General features: G+C 38.5%; 1 protein-coding gene across 1 annotated transcript in view; it reads left to right on the top strand.

Moving 5' to 3' along the window:
* The window catches only part of DOCK10 (dedicator of cytokinesis 10), a 154,204-nt gene that overhangs the window by 36,109 nt on the left and 99,000 nt on the right, over positions 1-19,095 (top strand). Inside the window, exons 4-8 of the mRNA XM_014531135.1 lie at positions 3,927-4,009; positions 11,261-11,333; positions 11,608-11,730; positions 11,989-12,123; positions 17,114-17,297. Coding sequence (XP_014386621.1) covers positions 3,927-4,009; positions 11,261-11,333; positions 11,608-11,730; positions 11,989-12,123; positions 17,114-17,297 — 598 coding nt within the window. The remainder of the gene's footprint in view (positions 1-3,926; positions 4,010-11,260; positions 11,334-11,607; positions 11,731-11,988; positions 12,124-17,113; positions 17,298-19,095) is intronic.

The following is a 19,095-nucleotide window of genomic DNA, read 5'->3' as shown; positions in this document are numbered from 1 at the left end:
TATGTATTATTTCACCCTCAGTCCCTGGTTTGTGTGTGGGAATCATAAAATATCTTTGAGTGTTTATTAAGATGATATGTAAAGTGCCTAGTAGTACAATATCTAACAAGCACGTGCCTCTCCAAGACAAACAAACAAAAAGAGGTAGTTCTTTAATATAGCACACTAATACAAGAAAGTAAGTACCACATTCATTTTTGGCCAGTGAAATTCAGGATTACCACATCTCAGATTTATTCAGTTAAGCCTGTGGCACATTATGGATATTGTGTGTAATATGAATGAGTAGACATGTTTATCATGCTTAAAAATAGGTACTATCCATAACAAGAAAAGACATATAAGTCAATGGATTTTTGAAAAACCTCCAGATCAGAAAGTATAGAGATAGATATTATGGGACAGAAATTTCTAATTTATTCCAATATTCTAAACTAGAGGCCCGGTGCATGAAATTTGTGCACTTGGGATGGGGGGGGGGGTCATCCCCTCAGCCCAGCCTGCACGTTCTCCAATCTGGGACCCCTTGGGGGATGTCCAACTGCCGGTTTAGGCCCGATCCCACAGGCATTATCTGCTAACATATTGCATAATTTACTTTTTTTGTGTATTTATTAATCATGTGTTCACAAAGGGATACATTTCAAGAGGGAATGACTTTTAGCCTCTTGATCCCTGATGGGTTTCCATCACTTAGAACAACCCCAGGCTCACAGTAAAGGCTCCATAATGTTTGTTGAATTAATTAATTGATAACTCCAAAACTAGGAGTCTGGGTTAATAAATTATTCTACTTTATTGTACTTCTTTAAAGTGGTCATAGAATTTAGAAAGCAAATTTAAAAATCTTTAGAATATGCCATTATGTGAACAAAAAAACTATTTAAATTCTAATATATACTTACAGGGGAATGAGGTAAAGCCATGTATCAGAAAAAAAGATTAAAAGGGAATGCAAAAAGGGAGTGGGTTTTATGCTTTTTGTTTTATGTTTAGAATATGTTTTATTTCATTTGAGAACTATAGCAAGGTATTGAGAAAGGAATGTAAGTGAGAGAGGGTAAGAAAGAACTATAATCATGAATGTTCTGTCTCTAAGGCTTGGGATACTATGGGCCTATATGCTTTTTACCTGAATCCCTGGCATCCTTAAAGGAACATGGAACTTGTTAGCCAAGGATCATATCAGGGCTCAGTTTTCCTCTTATATTCAGAAACATGTGATCTGCAGAACTGGCTCAGGAATTGGCAAGTTAAGAAATTTAATAATAGCTAAATATCTCTCCCAATCTGGTCATTACAGATCTCCTGAATTCTCTTTTATTCATCTGTTGGCTTTGTTGCTGTTTTGTTTTTAAGCTCTTCTCTTCTCCTGCAGGCCCTGCCCTCATCCTCCTACTCCTGTCTTTGTCCCAGTCTTATGTATTATTTTACCCTCAGTCCCTGGTTTGTGTGTGGGTGTTTCCCTGAACAAATAAACCTATGGTGTAAGAAAGTTCAAGGTCAGAGAAACCCATAGCAACTGAAGACTCCTAATCCCTCTCCCCTCTTCCTGCATATTCTGTGCATCTTGAGCCAGGTGCCTGCATCCTGGGTTCCCCATCAACCTTTCTACACCATCCACTGGGCCATCCCCTCTCACTTTCTGTTTCTGCAAAAGCAGTGCCAGCGCTCTCTGTTCTGCAGCCCTCTGCACCTTGAGTTGATTGTTGTCACAAAGAGATCCTGCCTATCCCTTCTTGGTCACAAAAGCAATCACAGATCTTTATTCCTCACATTGTATCAAGTTTATTGCTCCTCATACTCCCACTGATGCTAGAAGACAAAATTTCCATCTAATCCTAGCAGCAGCTTAATCCCCAGAGTCATATAATTTCAGAAACAAAAGGAATCTGAAAGCCACCTAGTGAAATCCCAATTACCATCTCACAGTAATGGGTTGATAAGTGCATGGTAGGAGTTTGAGAAATATGTGCCATCAGTAAATACTATAAAATCATTCACTATAGACCACTATAATATAACTAGTGGCCCAGTGCAGAAATTTTTGCACATTGAAAGGAGATTAGTTAGAAGAAATATTTTAATATCACTATTCACCCTTTATAATAGAAGTGTCAACCAAATTCACAGTCGACGATGACAGATCGAAACACACACATGCAATTGGTGCCAGCGACAGCTTTATATAGAGAGATAAACTTGCTTAATTAGACCTGCTTTCTGATTTAGGTAAACTTTTTCCATCCTAGTGAAGCACCCCAACTTCTCTTTCAGGTAATTGTCAGCAACACAGCAGTAAATATCAACACAAAGCAGATTATTATTGTAGATCACACAGGGAGAACAAGGGGTAAAATATTTAACTGCAGTAGTGTTTGATTATATTCTGCACAGTGAGAAAACCTGAAGTCATTTTCAAGGTCCACCATTTCTTACTTTTCAGTCGGGTCAAGTTTATAAGCTTTCTAAATCTCCATTTTCTGGCTAATGAAAAGAAAATAGGATTCCGTCGAGTCTCCTATCTACCTACTCCAGGACTTTGGGAGGATCAAAGGAGATGAGGCACAGGAAAACACTTCACAGACATTTGGTTAAAGTGTAAAATGTTTCCACCTGGCTATAAAGCAAGTTGTGTTTCTGAGCTGAAGAAACTCCAAAGAGACTAGTCACTAGGGAGAGGAAGCTTTGCATTGCTATGTGATGTCATTACCCGGCGCCCACAGCGACTGTTTCCAGGCTGGGCTGGGCAGGGCTGTGGGCCACATTTTGCGCCATGGGGTCTTGGCAGCATTGGCTGCAATTTGGTGGGGTGTTGCTCCAGGGTGGTGGCAGGGCCTGTGTCCCACTTGGGGGAAGCTGAGTATTGCTTTGTTGGCACCAGGTCCGCGCTGCCATTTCTCTGTAAATGGCCAGTGCATGTCGCAGCAGCTCCTGCATTAAGCGTCTTCCCTCTGGTGGTCAGTGTGCATCATAGCAACTGGTTGGACAGTCAGACATTTAGCATATTAGCCTTTCATATATATAGATTGTTTTGTGTTGTTAATATTTATGTGTTTTTTTAAATAAATAGTTTTTTATCATCTTTTGTTCACATAGCAGTATATGTGTAAAATCCATGAACAGTGATGAAGAAGGCTGGGCTTAGAAGGCAGTGAGGGAAACCGGCAAACAGATTTCAAGTCAACAACAGTGTTGATATAAAGAGAAAAAGGAAACTTACTAATACAAAAACAAGAAGAAATGGGCTAAAATATTATGAAAAGATTATCCTATATAATAAGAGAGGAATATACTAATTAGCTGTTACACCCTGAGGCGTAATGACCAAGCGTGTCACGACCAGATCACGGATCAGCGGTGGGTGGGCCAGTGAGGTACAAGCAGGCTGCGGAGAGCTACAGGAGGGGGCAGGGCAACAAGCTATGCGGGGGGAGGGGGGAAGGGGTGAGCTACAGGAGGGTGGGGCAGCAGGCAGAGAGCTACAGGAGGGCGGCAGCGACCTACTGGCACACAGATTCGTGCACAGGGCTACTAGTATATAAATAACATCTTTCTCTACTAAAAGCTTTTAAGTAATAGAAGGGTTTGCCAAAGACAGCTGAGAAATGATGGTACTTGAGGTTAACAACATGTCCTTGGTGTGATTCAGCAAGTGATAAACTAGGTCTTCCTTGATGGAGCAAAATAGAATAAATATGTGCAATGGTTCCTCCTCCAAGAGTCTTGGAAAGGTGGGACTTTCATTTCACTGGAAAGCGTGAAATGATTATGATGAGCAAGCCCCTTACCTACCTTAGCATCACTAGCATACGTTCCTTAACATGACCCCAGAGGTCATGAGAACTGTATTCTAGTACTTTTTGCGAGGACAACTGAATTTTTTAATGATAATTGTTTAATTATTGTTGTTGTTTTTCTTTAAGGCTTGTAAATTTTATAGTTCCCAGTGGTACGTGGTAAACTACAAATATGAACAATATTCTGGAGACATTCGACAGTTACCTCGGTAAGAACCTATTATAAGTAGAGCTTGGGTTTTCCCAAATATAAAATATTTAGTTGTTTAAGTTCTGCCATTGTTTATGAACACATGTTTGTTAATCTAGTGTCAAGGAATATTTTATACAATTTAAAAATAAGAATCACAATAGAATATTTTATTCAACAATGCAATGTTTATATAGTGACAAAAATTTGGAATAAGCTATAAATATACTTACTTAATTTTGAACAAAGTTTGAAGATATTGTTATATCATATTTTTGTGAGCTATCCTTTCAATAGCAGACACAAGGTTAGAAAACTACAATTTGGATCAAAAATTTTTCTAACAATATTCTGTATATAGTGTTCAGATTTGCCACTGGTTCTGTGTATCTTCATACTGGGATATCAAAAATCACTAAAATAACCCTAGCCGGTTTGGCTCAGAGAATAAAGCGTTGGCCTGCAGACTAAAGGGTCACAGGATCGATTCCAGTCAAGGGCACATGCCCGGGTTGTGGGCTCGATCCCTAGTAGGGGGTGTGCAAGAGGCAGCCTATCAGTGATTATCTCTCATCATTGATGTTTCTATCTCTCTTTCCCTCTCCCTTCCTCTCTGAAATCAATAAAAATATATATTTTTTAAATTTACTAAAATAAGCAACCTCCACAGAAATGATATATGCCTTAAAAAAGCTAAAAGGGATAAATAAACACCTCCTTTTCTTTCTGGACTCTGGGGAAAATGAAGCCTTTAGGAGAAGGTGACTTTTTTCTTTACACTCTGAGAATGTCAGCTTCACAGAGAAGCTCGCCTGAACTAAAGCAGTCACTGATGCAGTGTTTGTGTCCCCACTGAAGTACAAACCCCAAAGCGCAGGGAGCTTCCTTGCAGAATCCCCTGCAGGCCTATGAGAATGCCTAGCACACATTAGGTGTGCAGTCATTACTTATCAGATAAGTAAACTGAGTGAATGGCAAATTTCAAAATGCAGGATTCCTAGATGGGATCGGATGCTGAAGTTTAAGGAGCTTAAATAAACTGGGATCTTTCAATGCATTGGTTCATCAAATTAAAATGATGCAAATAACCCAGAAAAACACTTGAGATAATTCAGAGATAATGTTTTTATTAACACTTTCCTCAAGTGAAATATTGAGATGATACACATGGCATCTAACTTTTCATGGACACATGGCTCAGATTGGGGTTCCACTTTCCAAGATTTCCCTTGCCCCCAAAAAACATCTTTTCCAGATTCAAGTACTTGAAAGTGCTCTCAACTTCAAAATGCAGAATAGGAAGGAGGAGTTAGGCAATGGCTCTGAGAAGGTGGCATCTGAGCTCAGATGTGAAGTAACAGTCACTACCAGCACTGTGATCTTGGGAAAAGGTTCCTAGAGGGAACAGGATGGGCAAAGGCCCCGAGGTGGGAATAAGCATGGTCACTTGAACAGAATGATAATCAAGGAGGCTGGAGCTGAGGGTTGGAAAGAGAGTAGAGAAACGAAACTCTGGAAACCTAGGCAGGAGACATTCTGGGCCCTGGAAAGGAGCTTGGATTTTACTCTCATTGCAACAGAAGCCCATGAAATGTTTAACCAGGAGTGTGACATGGTCTGTTTTACCTCTTCGAAAGATTACTTGTTCTACTCTATGGAAAAGGGGATTGCAGTGATGAGAATAAGAAAAAGAGAGGTGTATGGGGGGGACGGTCATTTCTTTTGGAGTTGCATTACTATGAAGACCCAATGTTTCTCCAAATCAGCACATGTGTTTTGTTGTTGTTGCTTTTTTAAAAAACAAACAAACAGTGAACATTAACTTTTACCAAATCTCTGGACATTCCATTAGAGTCAGGTAACTTGTAATAGATAACTTTCTGCGACTGCTCATTAAGAAGGTCCCATCACACAGTTAGGTGTGCGTGAGTAATTCAGAACGTCTGGGTGTTAGCACACAAGTTTTATAGGTGCAATTGAAAAGCAAAGCATTTTTTCTCACATCAAGACTTCCTCTTTTCCAAAATAGTTCAGAGAAGTGGTTACAACTTGGAGGTTGTGCCCAAGCTATTGGGATACTGCATATGAAGTATAGAGAACAGTGTTTAGCCTTTCAAATAAATGACTCCACTGTCTTTAGGTCTAATGAAATTTTTAGTGGCTTTATCCCCAAACATTGTTTTTCTTTTCTTATATTTTTGATGTCATAAATAAAGCTGTCAGAGGGGAAGGGGTTTGGGAGGCTGTGTGCAAAGGTGGAGGGATTAAGAAAAAAACAACTCATAGACACAGAGAACATTATAGTGATTACCAGAAGGAAAGGGGATGGGAGGAGGTAGAAGAGGGTAAAGGGGGGATAAATGGTGATGGAAGGAGACTTGACTTGGGTGGTGAACACAAACACAATGCAATATACAGATGATGTATTACAGAATTGCACCCCTGAAACTGTTAGTATAGTTAGCTAGCTTGCCACACCACAATCTTCCATGAGTGGGTCCTTGAAATGCTTTCCTCCTGATCTCATGGAAGAACCCAATTTCCACTGGCAACATTACCTATATAATTTTATTAACCAATGTCACCCCAATAAATTTAATGAAAATAAACGAAAGAAAAGATTGGTGGTATTTTTCCTCTATTAAAACAATAGAGAAAGCACCTATAGTAAATACAGAGTCTTGTTGAATTGGAATGCCCATAGAGCATAAGAAAAAAATCTTGAGAGAAGAAATGCAATAGGAACCAAAACATTGTTGAGAATTTTTTTACTTTAACTAAAGGAAGTGGAAGTTGATACCATGAATGGGGAAGAATAAGACTGTCATAAAGTAATAAAGTTTAAAGAAAAAAAATATATATATATATATTCAAAATGAAAATCAGAATTTCTAGACTATAATCCAGAAATATAATCCTCACATAGCCCCTGAAATAATGAAGACTGTAACACTGATTAGCAAAACTGTTTTTAAAATTATTTTACAAAGCTAAGCACTCTCCACTGAAGACTACATGTATTTAGGTCAGTAGTGGGGACACATACTTTACTTGGGCCTTCTGAGGCTATTAGTGTAAATCATTTTCATACCTCCTGTATTAGGAGAATTCTCCTATGTCTGCTAACAATTAAAATTGATCATTTCTTTTTATGGGTTGCTGAGGTTACAAAATGAAAACTTGCAATTCAGTGAAAAAAGAGGTGTGTGTTTATATTCCTCATTTTTATTCTTAAATTTAAAATTGTATTATTATTAAGGCTTAAGAACTCCACTTTTTTAAGTGTCTGTTTATGGGAAGATACTGGAGAAATGTGAAATGTAAAGCCTTCACACATAAGGAATAAAAAAAATCGCTGAACTTGTGGTTCCAGAATGACATAAAAATGTATGATGCCAATGGAGCAAAGAATATATATTCAATGAGGAAAGGAGCATCTCTTTAACAAATGGTGTTGAAAAAACTAGACAGCACATGCACAACAGTGAAACTAGACTGCTGTCTTACACCATGCACAAAAATTAACTCGAAATGGATCAAAGACTTGAATGTAAGACCTGAAGCCATAAAGCTCCTAGAAGAAAGCAGGGGAGATAAGCTCCTTAACATTGTTGTTTGCAATGGTTGTTTTTGTTTTGTTTTTTGACACCGAAATCAAAGGCAACAAAAGCAAAAATATAAAGTGGGACTACATCAAACTAAAAAGCTTCTGCACAGCGAAGAAAACTATCAACAAAATGCAAAGGTAATCTATTGAATAGAAGAAAATATTTACAAATCATTTATCTGATAAGGAGTTAATATCCAAAATATATAAACTCAATAGCAAAAACTCATACAACTCAATAGCAAAAAACAAACACCCCCCCACACACACACACACAAAAGAAAACCAATCTAATTAAAAATGGAAAGAGGCTCTGAATAGACATTTTTTTTCAAAGAAGACATACAGATGGCCAACAGGTACATGACAATGGGAAGTAAAATCAAAACCACCATTAGCTATCTACTCATACCTGTTAGAATGTCTATTATAAAAAGACAAGAAATAACAAGTGTTAGTGAGGATGTGGAGAAAAGAGAACCCTGGTGTATTGTTGATGGGAAAGGAAATTGGTGCAGTCACTATGGAAACCAGTATGGAGGTTCCTCAAAAAAATTAAAATAATCCAGCAATTTCACTTCTGGGTATTTATCTGAAGAAAATGAAAACACCAGTTTGAAAAGATATATACATCCCATGTTCACTGCAGTGCTATTTACAATAGCCAAGATATAAAAAACAATCTGTCTATTGATGGGTGAATGGAATACTGTTCCATCATAAAAAAAAGTGAAATCTCGCCATTTCCAATAACATAGATGGTTCTCAAGGGAATTATGCTAAGTGAAATAAGTTAGAGAAGGACAAATACCATATGATCTCACTTATATCGGGAATTTGAAAACAAACAAACAGAAAAGAAAAAACAAGCTCACCAAAACCGGTTTGGCTCAGTGGATGGGGCGTCGGCCTGTGGACTGAAAGGTCCCAGGTTAGATTCCGGTCAAGGGCATGTACCTGGGTTGTGGGCACATCCCCAGTGGGAGATGTGCAGGAGGCAGCTGATCGATGTTTCTCTTTCATCGATGTTTCTAACTCTCTATCTCTCTCCCTTCCTCTCTGTAAAAAATCAATAAAATATATTTAAAAAAAAAAGAAAAAAAGAAAAAACAAGCTCATAGATACAGAGAACAGATTGATGGTTATCAGAGGCAGGAGGTGGGGGGGGGAATAGTTGAAGAGGATCAAAGGTATTTCCAGTTATAAAACAAATGTCATGGGGATGTAATGTACAGGGTGGTGACTATAGTTAGTAATACAGTATTGCATATTTGAAAGTTACTGAGAGTAGATATTAAAAATCCTCATCAAAAGGGGAAAAAAAGTCTATGTATGGTGACAGACATTAACTAAACTTACCCAGGAGATCATTTTTGCATTATATACAAATCATTATATTGTACACCTGAAACTAATATATTATTTATCAATAATACCTCAATTTAGAAGATATATATGATGCCACTGATCACATTAATCCACGGGGTAAAACACAAAGATATATGACATATCTAAGTTTTTTACTATAGCTGTTTTGATATAAAGAAGAACATTTTACAGAATGTATTTTGTGACTGAATATCAAATACAATGTAACCAATTTGAGGTTCTGGTTTAATTAGAATAGATTTTTTTAAATAAAAGAATGTTTTCCGAGTGCGCTAGGTTCCGTTTGTATGTTATCTCATTTAGCAGCATAATCCCACAGAGTAGGAACTGTTATCCTTGCTGTATAAAGGAAACCAGGGCACTGAGAGGGATAGTAACTCACCTCTAATCTCACAACTGTAACCAAGGAGGCTCTCAGGCATCCCCAACCCCTTATGTGGGCGATGGGGGTAATTTGGGTGTAGAAGTGAGCAATGAGACTGCCTAGAAATGATAGCTAATGTTGGGTTCAAACATCAGAGGATCCCTACTGAGCCCTTTACTTCAGGATCCCAAAGATTCAGAGACCACACATCGCTGCTGGGGGAAGAATGTTAAACTCAAGAGCAGAGGTGCTTATCTTTCCATGGTCTGTGAAAGGGTGAATAGTCTTTGCTTAATGGCCCTGCAGGCATGAGAGACTGAGTGGTGACATGGTTACTTAAAGGCAAGGAGGGTTGTGCTGTGCGGAATGACTGGGAAAGATGACCCCTCAATAGCCCCCATACTTTTTCTTACATGGCTGCTCTCACCTCCTATTGCTCTCCTTCCCCGACTGTGCTCCAGCCCCCAGCCTTCCACTCCTGGGCACTCCAACTTGGTTCCTCCCCGGGACGGGTACTGTCGCCATTCACTATGCCAGAATGACCTCCCCCAGATCTTCACATGGCCAGCATCAGTTGAGTCTCAATTTAAATGGCCATCCGTGACCACCCTTTCTAAATCTGGTCTCTTCCATCCCTACTTGGATCAGTCTTTTCTCCGCCCCACTTTAAATTTCTTCACAACCGTTTTCACCCAGGGAGATTATCTTGTTTATGTATGCTTAATTATCTATTCTCTCCTTCCTTGGAATGCTCACTTCCTCAGGTTGGGGATTTGTTTTCTGGTATATATTATTGGGGGTCTTCTGTGTAGCAGGTACTATCTGGGTACGGGATCATTTACTGGCAAAGAATAACCTCCAAGAATTAAGGCAACTCTGCATTCCCATTGAATTTGATCAAGCAAACTCAGAATTAAGAAAAGCCAGCAATGAAAAGATATTCACTCACCCCTACCCCCACGATAGGATATAAATTGACACACACAGGTCTGCACTTTTTTTTCTATGAACATAAGGTCAGCAAGAATATTGTTAAGGACTAATGGACTTGGCTGAGTGATGCTCTCTGGAATACCTTCAACATAGAAGATTCTTTGTGATGGGAATATTGAATGTGCCACTGGGCTTTTTCCTCTCAATAGTCAGATTGTGAGGTTGCTTCTACACAGTCTACATCATCTTAAAGAAAACAAATATGCCATGCAAATTCTACATGTGAAAATGTCTAACTAGGTATCAAGAAAGATCTGAACCTTGAATGATAATGTCAGATTTCCATTCTGCCATGAGGTGTGAGACAGAATCAAGCCAAGGAAAACTTATTTCTGTCCTATATTTCCGTGTATAGAGCCAGGTGTATGCTCTCACTCCCCTGAGCTGGTCGGTGATGCTATGACACAGAGGTGTTTCTATGCTACCATGGAATTTCATAAAGTGAGCACAATTGCCAATAATGGATGCAGACTTTTGGGGAGACCATGGTTAGGGGAGCAGCACAGTCTAGTGGCCAGATCACAGACTTGTTTTCTGGAATACAGTTCTTCAAATGACCGCCTGTACCCTTGGGCATGTCATAAAAAGGTGAAGCAGAAAGGTAATGAAAATATCACATCAGCATGTGGAAGAGGAAAATCTAAACCATCAAACCTAAAAATTGTCCTGCTCACCTTCATCCCATTCAGTGTGTAAATCTGCATAAATATTAACTCCATGGATTAAAATAGAGATTTATTTGCTGGGTTAAGATGTCAAGGTGTAGGGGAAGGTTAATACCTCCAAAGAAAATGGGATCCTCACAAGGCTACATTATTTTATTAAAAAACGCAGTAGTTGTTACCCAGGAAACAGCTGAAAATGAAAGCCGTGTCTCAAATGACAAATCAGAACCTTTATTTTTGTTTTAATATTAGAGCAGAGTACAAGCCAGAGAAACTTCCTTCACATTCCTTTGAGGTTGACCATGAAGATGCTGATAAGGATGAAGTAAGTAAATTGTTGAAAGAGAAATGTTTAAAACATGAGATAATTAGTGCCTGTCTTTCACTTGAGTGTTCCCTGTTCTGAACAGTTTTTCATCAAGCTGCAGTAACTGTTTGTATGAGGGCTTTTAGTCAAAATGAGTCACGTTTGTTTTGAGATTGAACATGATTATTTGAGATGAGTCAAAGAGAGAAAAAGAGGCTCATTTTTAAGTGCAAGTGCAGAAGATCTGGGATTCACAAAAGATTGCAGTCATGCTAATGATGCTTTTGTACAGGATACCACCTCCCACTCGTCTTCCAAGGGCGGTGGGGGAGCGGGAGGAACTGGAGTTTTCAAGTCTGGCTGGCTCTACAAGGGGAATTTCAACAGCACCGTGAACAATACCATTACTGTGCGGGTAAGGAGACATCAGGACACATCTTTGTGTCTGCCACCTTTCCCGACACCCCTTCTTCGGTCGGAGCACAGAGGAGAGCCATTTGCATTGAGTTTATGTTCTGTGTCATATTTTATTGATGAGAAAGGAGTGTGCTCTTCTCTCAAACAGCACCCTACAGGTGTCGCACTCCTGGAGGAATTAGAAAAAATGCTAGTTTCTGTGAGTAATAGGACACTGCAACCTCAACTACCTTCTTGTATCTTTTCCATTATTTAGTCATTCAAAAAGCGCTACTTTCAGCTGACTCAGTTGCCTGATAGCTCCTACATCATGAATTTTTACAAAGATGAAAAAATATCCAAAGAACCCAAAGGCTGCATCTTTTTGGATTCCTGTACAGGCGTGGTGCAGGTGAGTAGGAATCTTTTTTCCCTCTTGGGTTTTTTTTTTTTAAATCAAAGAGTATGTTCATCCAGTCATCAGTTATTTTTTCCACAAATATTTATGGAGTATCTGAGATGAGCCAAGAATTGTTCTAGACCCTAGGGATTCAGTGGAGAACAAGACAACCTTGATCCCTGCTTTCACAAAACTTACTTTCAATAAAGGAAGAAAAAACAGAAAATAGGCAAAGAAATAAATAAACAATAGAATCAGTTGGTGAAATCTGGAATAAAGAAAATAAACAGGGATACTGAAGGGAGAGAGACAAATGATGACATTGGAAAAGAATGTTAATTTTCTAGAAGTGAGAAAAGTATGTTTGAAGAGAAAGTATTTGATCTAGAGACTGAAAAATGAGCAGGGCAGTGCATGCAAAGGTCCTGAGGCAAGAGCAAGTCTTATATATTCGAGGAAAATGGCCACCTGTGTAGCTGCATTAGAGAACCGCTGAACTGAAGAATTTGGTAAGATAACATGTAAATCATATCACTCAAAAGATACACTTCATAAATATTATCTTTATTATTAGATATGAGATAGTAAATTTATAATGTGCATATACATCATCTTCCTTCTAAGAGGAGGTTTCCCTCAAAGACAAGGATTACATTGATTCCCAAGAGCTTAATTTAAGAAACAGACATAGTGCTTTTAACAGACAATGCTCTTCTGCAACCTCTTGATCTTCAGACTATTGTCCTTAATATTCAATTTGGCACGGACCACGGTGGCAAAGGGCAGCAGATAATTCCACAGACCTCATTTGGACCTCTTACTTTCAAGACATTTATTCTTTCTAGTCTGATTAAATAGCTATCCTTATTCCCTCTTACATAAAAATTGAAGCAATCAAGTGTTTTAGCAATCTTACCTCAAATTTCACATTATTATTGTCTCAATGTGTTAAAAAATAAAAATAAAAAAGCCCTCGCCGGTTTGGCTCAGTGGGTAAAACATCAGACTGAAGGCTCCAGGGTTCAGTTCTGGTCAAGGGCATGTATCGGTTGCAGGCTCCTGGTCCTGGTCAAGGACCTTCGGGAGGCAAACAATCAATGTGTCTCTCACATCGGTGTTTATCTCTGTCTTTCCTTCTCTCTTCCACTCTCTCTAAGAACCAATGGAAAAAATGTCCTTGAGTGAGGATTAAAAAACAAACAAAAACACCTCAGAGAGATAAAATACCTTTCCAAGTCACAGAACTAATAAATGGCAAAATTAGATCTGAGGCACAGGAATGTCCAAAATTACAAAAAGATGCCCAAGAAAATCCTTTGGTTATTATACATGAAGTGGACATACCTGCACACATACACACATACATTTATCCTGTGTAAGCCACATGGGCACAGGAAACACTATAAAGATGTGTTTATGTGCAGTTCTAAACAGTGCATTTTAGATGTAGGGTTTACTTCATCAAATGTATATTGAAATGCTTTCTATATGCAAGGCATTGTGGGAAAGCCACATATGAATTAGATGTGGTTTCTGTCTTCAAAGAGCTTCCAGCCTGTAGGAGGATGAACAGAAATATATATATATATCGTGTGTAAAAATAAAGCATAAATGACTCATTTCAATTAGGTTCTGATAATACATGCAAGAGTGAAATTCTATTTATCGCTGATGATGATACATTGCATTATATTACATTATACATAGTATATATGTGTTCGTTCCATTTATTTGTTTATTGACACTCCATTACACCAGAATGTAAGTTAAAGGAGGGCAAGCACTTTACATGTGTTTTTTAATGCTATGTACTTGGCACATAGAAGGTACCTAATATTGTTTATAAATGAACAAATAAACATACAGAGAATGGACAGAATTGCACGGGTGGTAGCCAGCAATACCAGTAACCTGGAGTTGATGTTGTGTGTTTCCTTTTAAAACTCTTCTTTAGTTTCTGAAAAATTCTGTATCTAGCACCATTGCTGGTGTAATGGAATATTTTGTTTGGGTAACTTCTTTCTTTGACATTCAGTCCTCCATTGGCTTTAGTGGCGTCCTTGGAGTATCTATTTCAAAACTTTTCCAGATGAACACTGTAGAAACAGACCAGTTTGCTACAACTCATTAAACACATCAGACGGCATTAGGCCACATTCAGTTTCCTATTGTTTATGAAGCCGTGTAGGTGGGCTGTGGTGAGCTTGGATGAGCAAAGTAGTTGCAGTGGATACAAAGAACACTGATTTCATGGAAACAGGGGAACATTGGGGGAGTGAAATGAGTATGATTACTTTATGAATGCCATTGTAATGACTTAACTATTGCATTTCAAGATTATTAAAATGTTCCATTGATTTTTCTATTTCTGTCCTTTCTTTTTTGCTAGTTGATATGCCATTATTTTGGAGAGTGAGATAGAAAACCACTTTAGACATCTTAATCCTCTCCAACATAAACCTCTCAACACTGAAAGCGGTTCTATTTCTCTCCAAATTTAAAAAAAAATAATTTGGTGTCTGAGCAGTTGTAAATAGAATATTTATCTTATTTATGAATACCACCTCTTTGTGAGAACCAAGGGCTAGCTTATAATAATTCGCACAAAGTTTTAAAAAATATTTGTAATAATATTGTTGAACTTGGCAACAATATTAAATCTATTTGATGTACAGAATGCAATTTAGGAAATCAACATTTTTTAAATATTTCATAATGTTTTCTTTCTAAAATTTTTATTAGTTTCTTAGCAGCAGCATTGGAAAGCAGGTTGCAGCTTGATCCACTTTTAACTTGGACCCAGTATTAGCAGTTTGCATAGCTGCATCTCCCAGTTCTCATGATTTACAACACCAGATTAGTCAAGGAGACTCTTTAACTTGTTTGTTTTCAAGACAGCACTGAGATTGGCTTGCATTTGCAATTGTCAAATAATTAACAATATCCTAGCCCAGTGGTTGGCAAACTCATTAGTCAACAGAGCCAAATATCAACAGTACAATGATTGAAATTTCTTTTGAGAGCCAAATATTTTAAACTTAAACTATATAGGTAGGTACATTGTTATTAACTTAATTAGGGTACTCCTAAGGCTTAGGAAGAGCCACATTCAAGGGGCCAAAGAGCCGCAAGTGGCTCGCAAGCCACAGTTTGCCGACGACTGTCCTAGCCAAAGTGAGGTCTTGAACTCTGGGCATTTCTAGTTTTTCCCTTTTTGTCTATTTCTCTTCCTGTGGGGTTCGTTTTTTGTTTGTTTGTTTAGTTTTTTTTTAAAGAAACCTGTCTCTCTTTTTTATATGTGCTATCAGCCAACTTGTCTTTGTCCTTAGGCACTCTGTGTCACTGAGGTCACAGGAGGTTCAATGGACCTCCTTGGACAGAAGCCCAGGAAGCTTGTGTGAGAGTGTATGGAGGGAGTCTGCTCACTCTCCCTGCGGGGAGCGCGGCTTCTAAGAACTTGCATTCTTAAAGAGGCTGCCTAGATGTTGGCTTTGCACACAGTAGTTTGAGGCCACTGCCTTTCTGGTGACTCCTCATTCTGTTTACACTGCAGCCAAATAATTTTTTCCAAAAGTAGCTCTGTGCCAAAGCCATCCTGCCCTGTGCTCTCATGAGACCAGCTATATTCTCATATGCCAATAGCAATTCTGTTTTCAAAAAGCATATTAATATCTTGACTTTATACCTTTTCTTCAACATATTCATACAAAATGTGAGTACATTTATCTCCCAATATCACACTGTGTTTCATTGGTTAAGGCCTGTCTCCCTGTTCTGCCAGGGCAGAGACTTTGTTTCTTCCTGACACAAAATGCAAACACAATAGACACCTCTTTATGAGTGAATGTTATCACTGCACTGAGCACTGAGGACAGTTAGGCAGCTTCTGCTCTAATCAAGCTCATGGACAAATAAAAGAGCCAGCCTGCAAGTGAGTCATTACAAGGCAAGGAAATAATACCTTTGACAATAGTACAAAAGTATGGACGGGAGCAAATAGCTCGTCATTGGAAGAGTGCAGAAAATAGCATTTGAACTGTGACATTTTACAGTGAGAATCACATGTAGCTTTTAAACTGATTCTTCTTTCTCCTTCAATTTCCAAATTTTACTTTTTCTTGAGGCATTTATGTTGTCTCACTGTCTATTCTCAGCACACGGAAAATCTATTACCTCCAGGCCACAGCTACCCCGTTGGTGGGTGATTGTGCCAGGGAGGTAGCAAGGAAAGAGGATGGCATTCACTGAGCATCTTCTTTATACCCGGGTCATCTCAGTGGGTGTTAAAGTCTAAAGAGGTTATTTCCCCTTTCTACCACTTGCTACCCATGTAATTCCTAGCTTACCTGCCCAAGCCTCAATGTCATCATATGTTAAATGGAATAATATGATTTTTCACACAAAGGTTGTTGGGAGATTTAAATAAGATAATGACTGTAACATGTTCAGCACAGTGCCTGGTATACAGATGGCGAGTATTTAGTAAGTGTCCTCTTTGTAGTTGTAATTGTGCTGTGGAAGTTGAAAGGAACAAATTATTTTGGGACAGTGTCTGAAGGCATCCCAAAGAAAAAGGACATTGCCAAGAGGATATTCAAAATTACTTTTTCTTGCCACCAAGAAGAGCAACCCTATTCCCATAAAATAATTTATACTTTGATATTTATCTACAATTTCACACGATAGTAACACTCTCATCTTCTGGTTCTTCTCCAGTTTGTGTTTTACTTATACAAAGTTGAGTTATCCTGAGTATATAGGCTTTGCTTTATTATAGTGTGGGGGCTCTAAAGATTTTAGAACAGTGTTAGTATGAGTTGAATACCTGTATCAGAATTACAGATTGATTCATACCCATCTAAATTTGTGTCCTATTTTGGAAAATTTCTTTATGTTGCTTACCTATATGGAAAACTTTGGAACCATCAGGAGCCCATAACATATGTCTCCCACTCTCTAAGACTTATTTATCTGGTGTTTTTTCTTTCTTTTTGTACCAAAGAATAACAGACTAAGAAAATATGCCTTTGAATTGAAAATGAATGAACTGACCTATTTTGTGCTGGCGGCTGAAACGGAGTCCGATATGGATGAATGGATCCACACCCTCAACCGCATCCTGCAAATCAGCCCTGAGGGACCCCTTCAGGGTCGGAGGAGCACAGAGCTCACCGATCTGGGGCTGGGTAAGAGCACATCACCAACCCCTTCCATCCTTTGCAAAGTGTGACCTGTGCATTTGGGTCATTTAAACTCCTAGAAGCTATAGTAACTGGCAGGTCTAGCTCATCCATCCCTGAGCTCCAAGAAATTGTCCCTAAATTTTTACTTGTACTGAATAGTGAGTGTCACCACACATAGGTACAATTTTAACTGGACGAACAGTGATTGAGGCTGATGGCCAGCAAATGATGTTGGGAAGCATTTGTCATCAGTATAAAAAATGTACCCAGATCTGATGAGATGTCACCCTGGAGGTGTTTTATAGCTTTTCATTAAATTTAATTAATTAACAGTATACTCTGTGAAGGCAAATATGCATTACTTCCTTTTAATTGAAAGGAGTGTCATGTATGCCTTTTGACCATACTGAGATCTGCTTATGTATATGTGAAAGTTCCATAAATTTGACATAGTATTAGAGATTTTTATAAGAAAATAAATTTTTCTGCCCATCCTAATTCCCTCAAAAAGATTCAAATTCACTCCAGGCAAAGAGAAGGGAGCAAAAGAGAGGAGAGAAGGAGTGCAAAGAATGGTAGATAAAGCAGATCTATAATTATGTGGAAAACAACTTCACCTTTAGAGTCAATCATTCCTCCCAAAGGAAAACTATTTTAAGGCATCTTGCACTACATCGTGGTACATTATAAAACAAAGTGTCTTTAAGTTCTAGTAGCCTAAGTATCATGTGCTTTTAAGTGAACAAGTCATGGGATAATGAAGAAGAAAATCATTGTTGCTTTTAACACCACTTCTGTGTACCATAGTAGGTATTTTATATTCATGATTTACTTAATAATATTCAACTAGAAAATTAATGTTTACAGAGTTGTAGAGAGTTTAGTAACAGAAGCTAGAATGTGAATTTTAAACTGATGGCCTGAGAGTCAGAATTATCAAAAATAAAAACATATGTACAAAAACTTTAGTATGCATTCATGAAGTAAGTCAAGACAGCACCAAGTATTAATGTAGAACTGTAAGGGTTCAGAGTTCTCATGGGCACAGGATGGTGTCATGGAAAGAATCCCAAAAGATCATTAGAAGGTCTGATTTCCCAGCCAATGTCTTTTTAACAGTAAGGAGTACTGAAACCAAGATATAGTGAAGGCATCTGTTTACTAACATCCATCTTTCATCGCTCTTGGGTCTCACCCAGTGGTCGGCAAACTCATTAGTCAACAGAGCCAAATATCAACAGTACAATGATTGAAATTTCTTTTGAGAGCCAAATTTTTTAAACTTAAACTATATAGGTAGGTACATTGTTATTAACTTAATTAGGGGACTCCTAAGCTGGCCTTTGCTAAAAACATCCTCTCCCTCCTCCTCTCCCTGCTCCTCTCTCTCACTCCCTCTCTCCCTCCCCTCTCTCTGGAATCGAACCTCAGATGCTTCAGTCCGCAGGCCAACGCTCTATCCACTGAGCCAAACCAATCTACGCTCTTCTCCTCTCTTTTTTTTTAGGGGATAAGGCAGAGGGTTTTGAAGCCGTACCAAAAGGAGGGATAAATAACTCCACTTCTCTACTTGGACACAGAGCAGTCCAAGTAAGACCCCAGAGGCTTAAAATAGTGTACAAGTTGGGCAATTATGATGTGTTCCAACCATAAACTGAAAGAAAGGATGGAAGGAGATGAGGTTGGAGACAAGGGTCCCAGGCTGTCCTCACATGGAAGTCATTACAAAGCCTCTCTTTCCCACACTCCCTCTTCACTCTCTTTCTCCCTTTCACCAGGTTCACCTATTTGCTTTAAAATA

The sequence above is a fragment of the Myotis brandtii genome, unplaced genomic scaffold (assembly GCF_000412655.1).
Source record: "Myotis brandtii unplaced genomic scaffold, ASM41265v1 scaffold79, whole genome shotgun sequence".
NCBI classification, from domain to species: domain Eukaryota; kingdom Metazoa; phylum Chordata; class Mammalia; order Chiroptera; family Vespertilionidae; genus Myotis; species Myotis brandtii.
The sequence above is the reverse complement of the archived record's forward strand: the minus strand, read 5'-3'. Positions and strand labels throughout refer to the sequence as shown.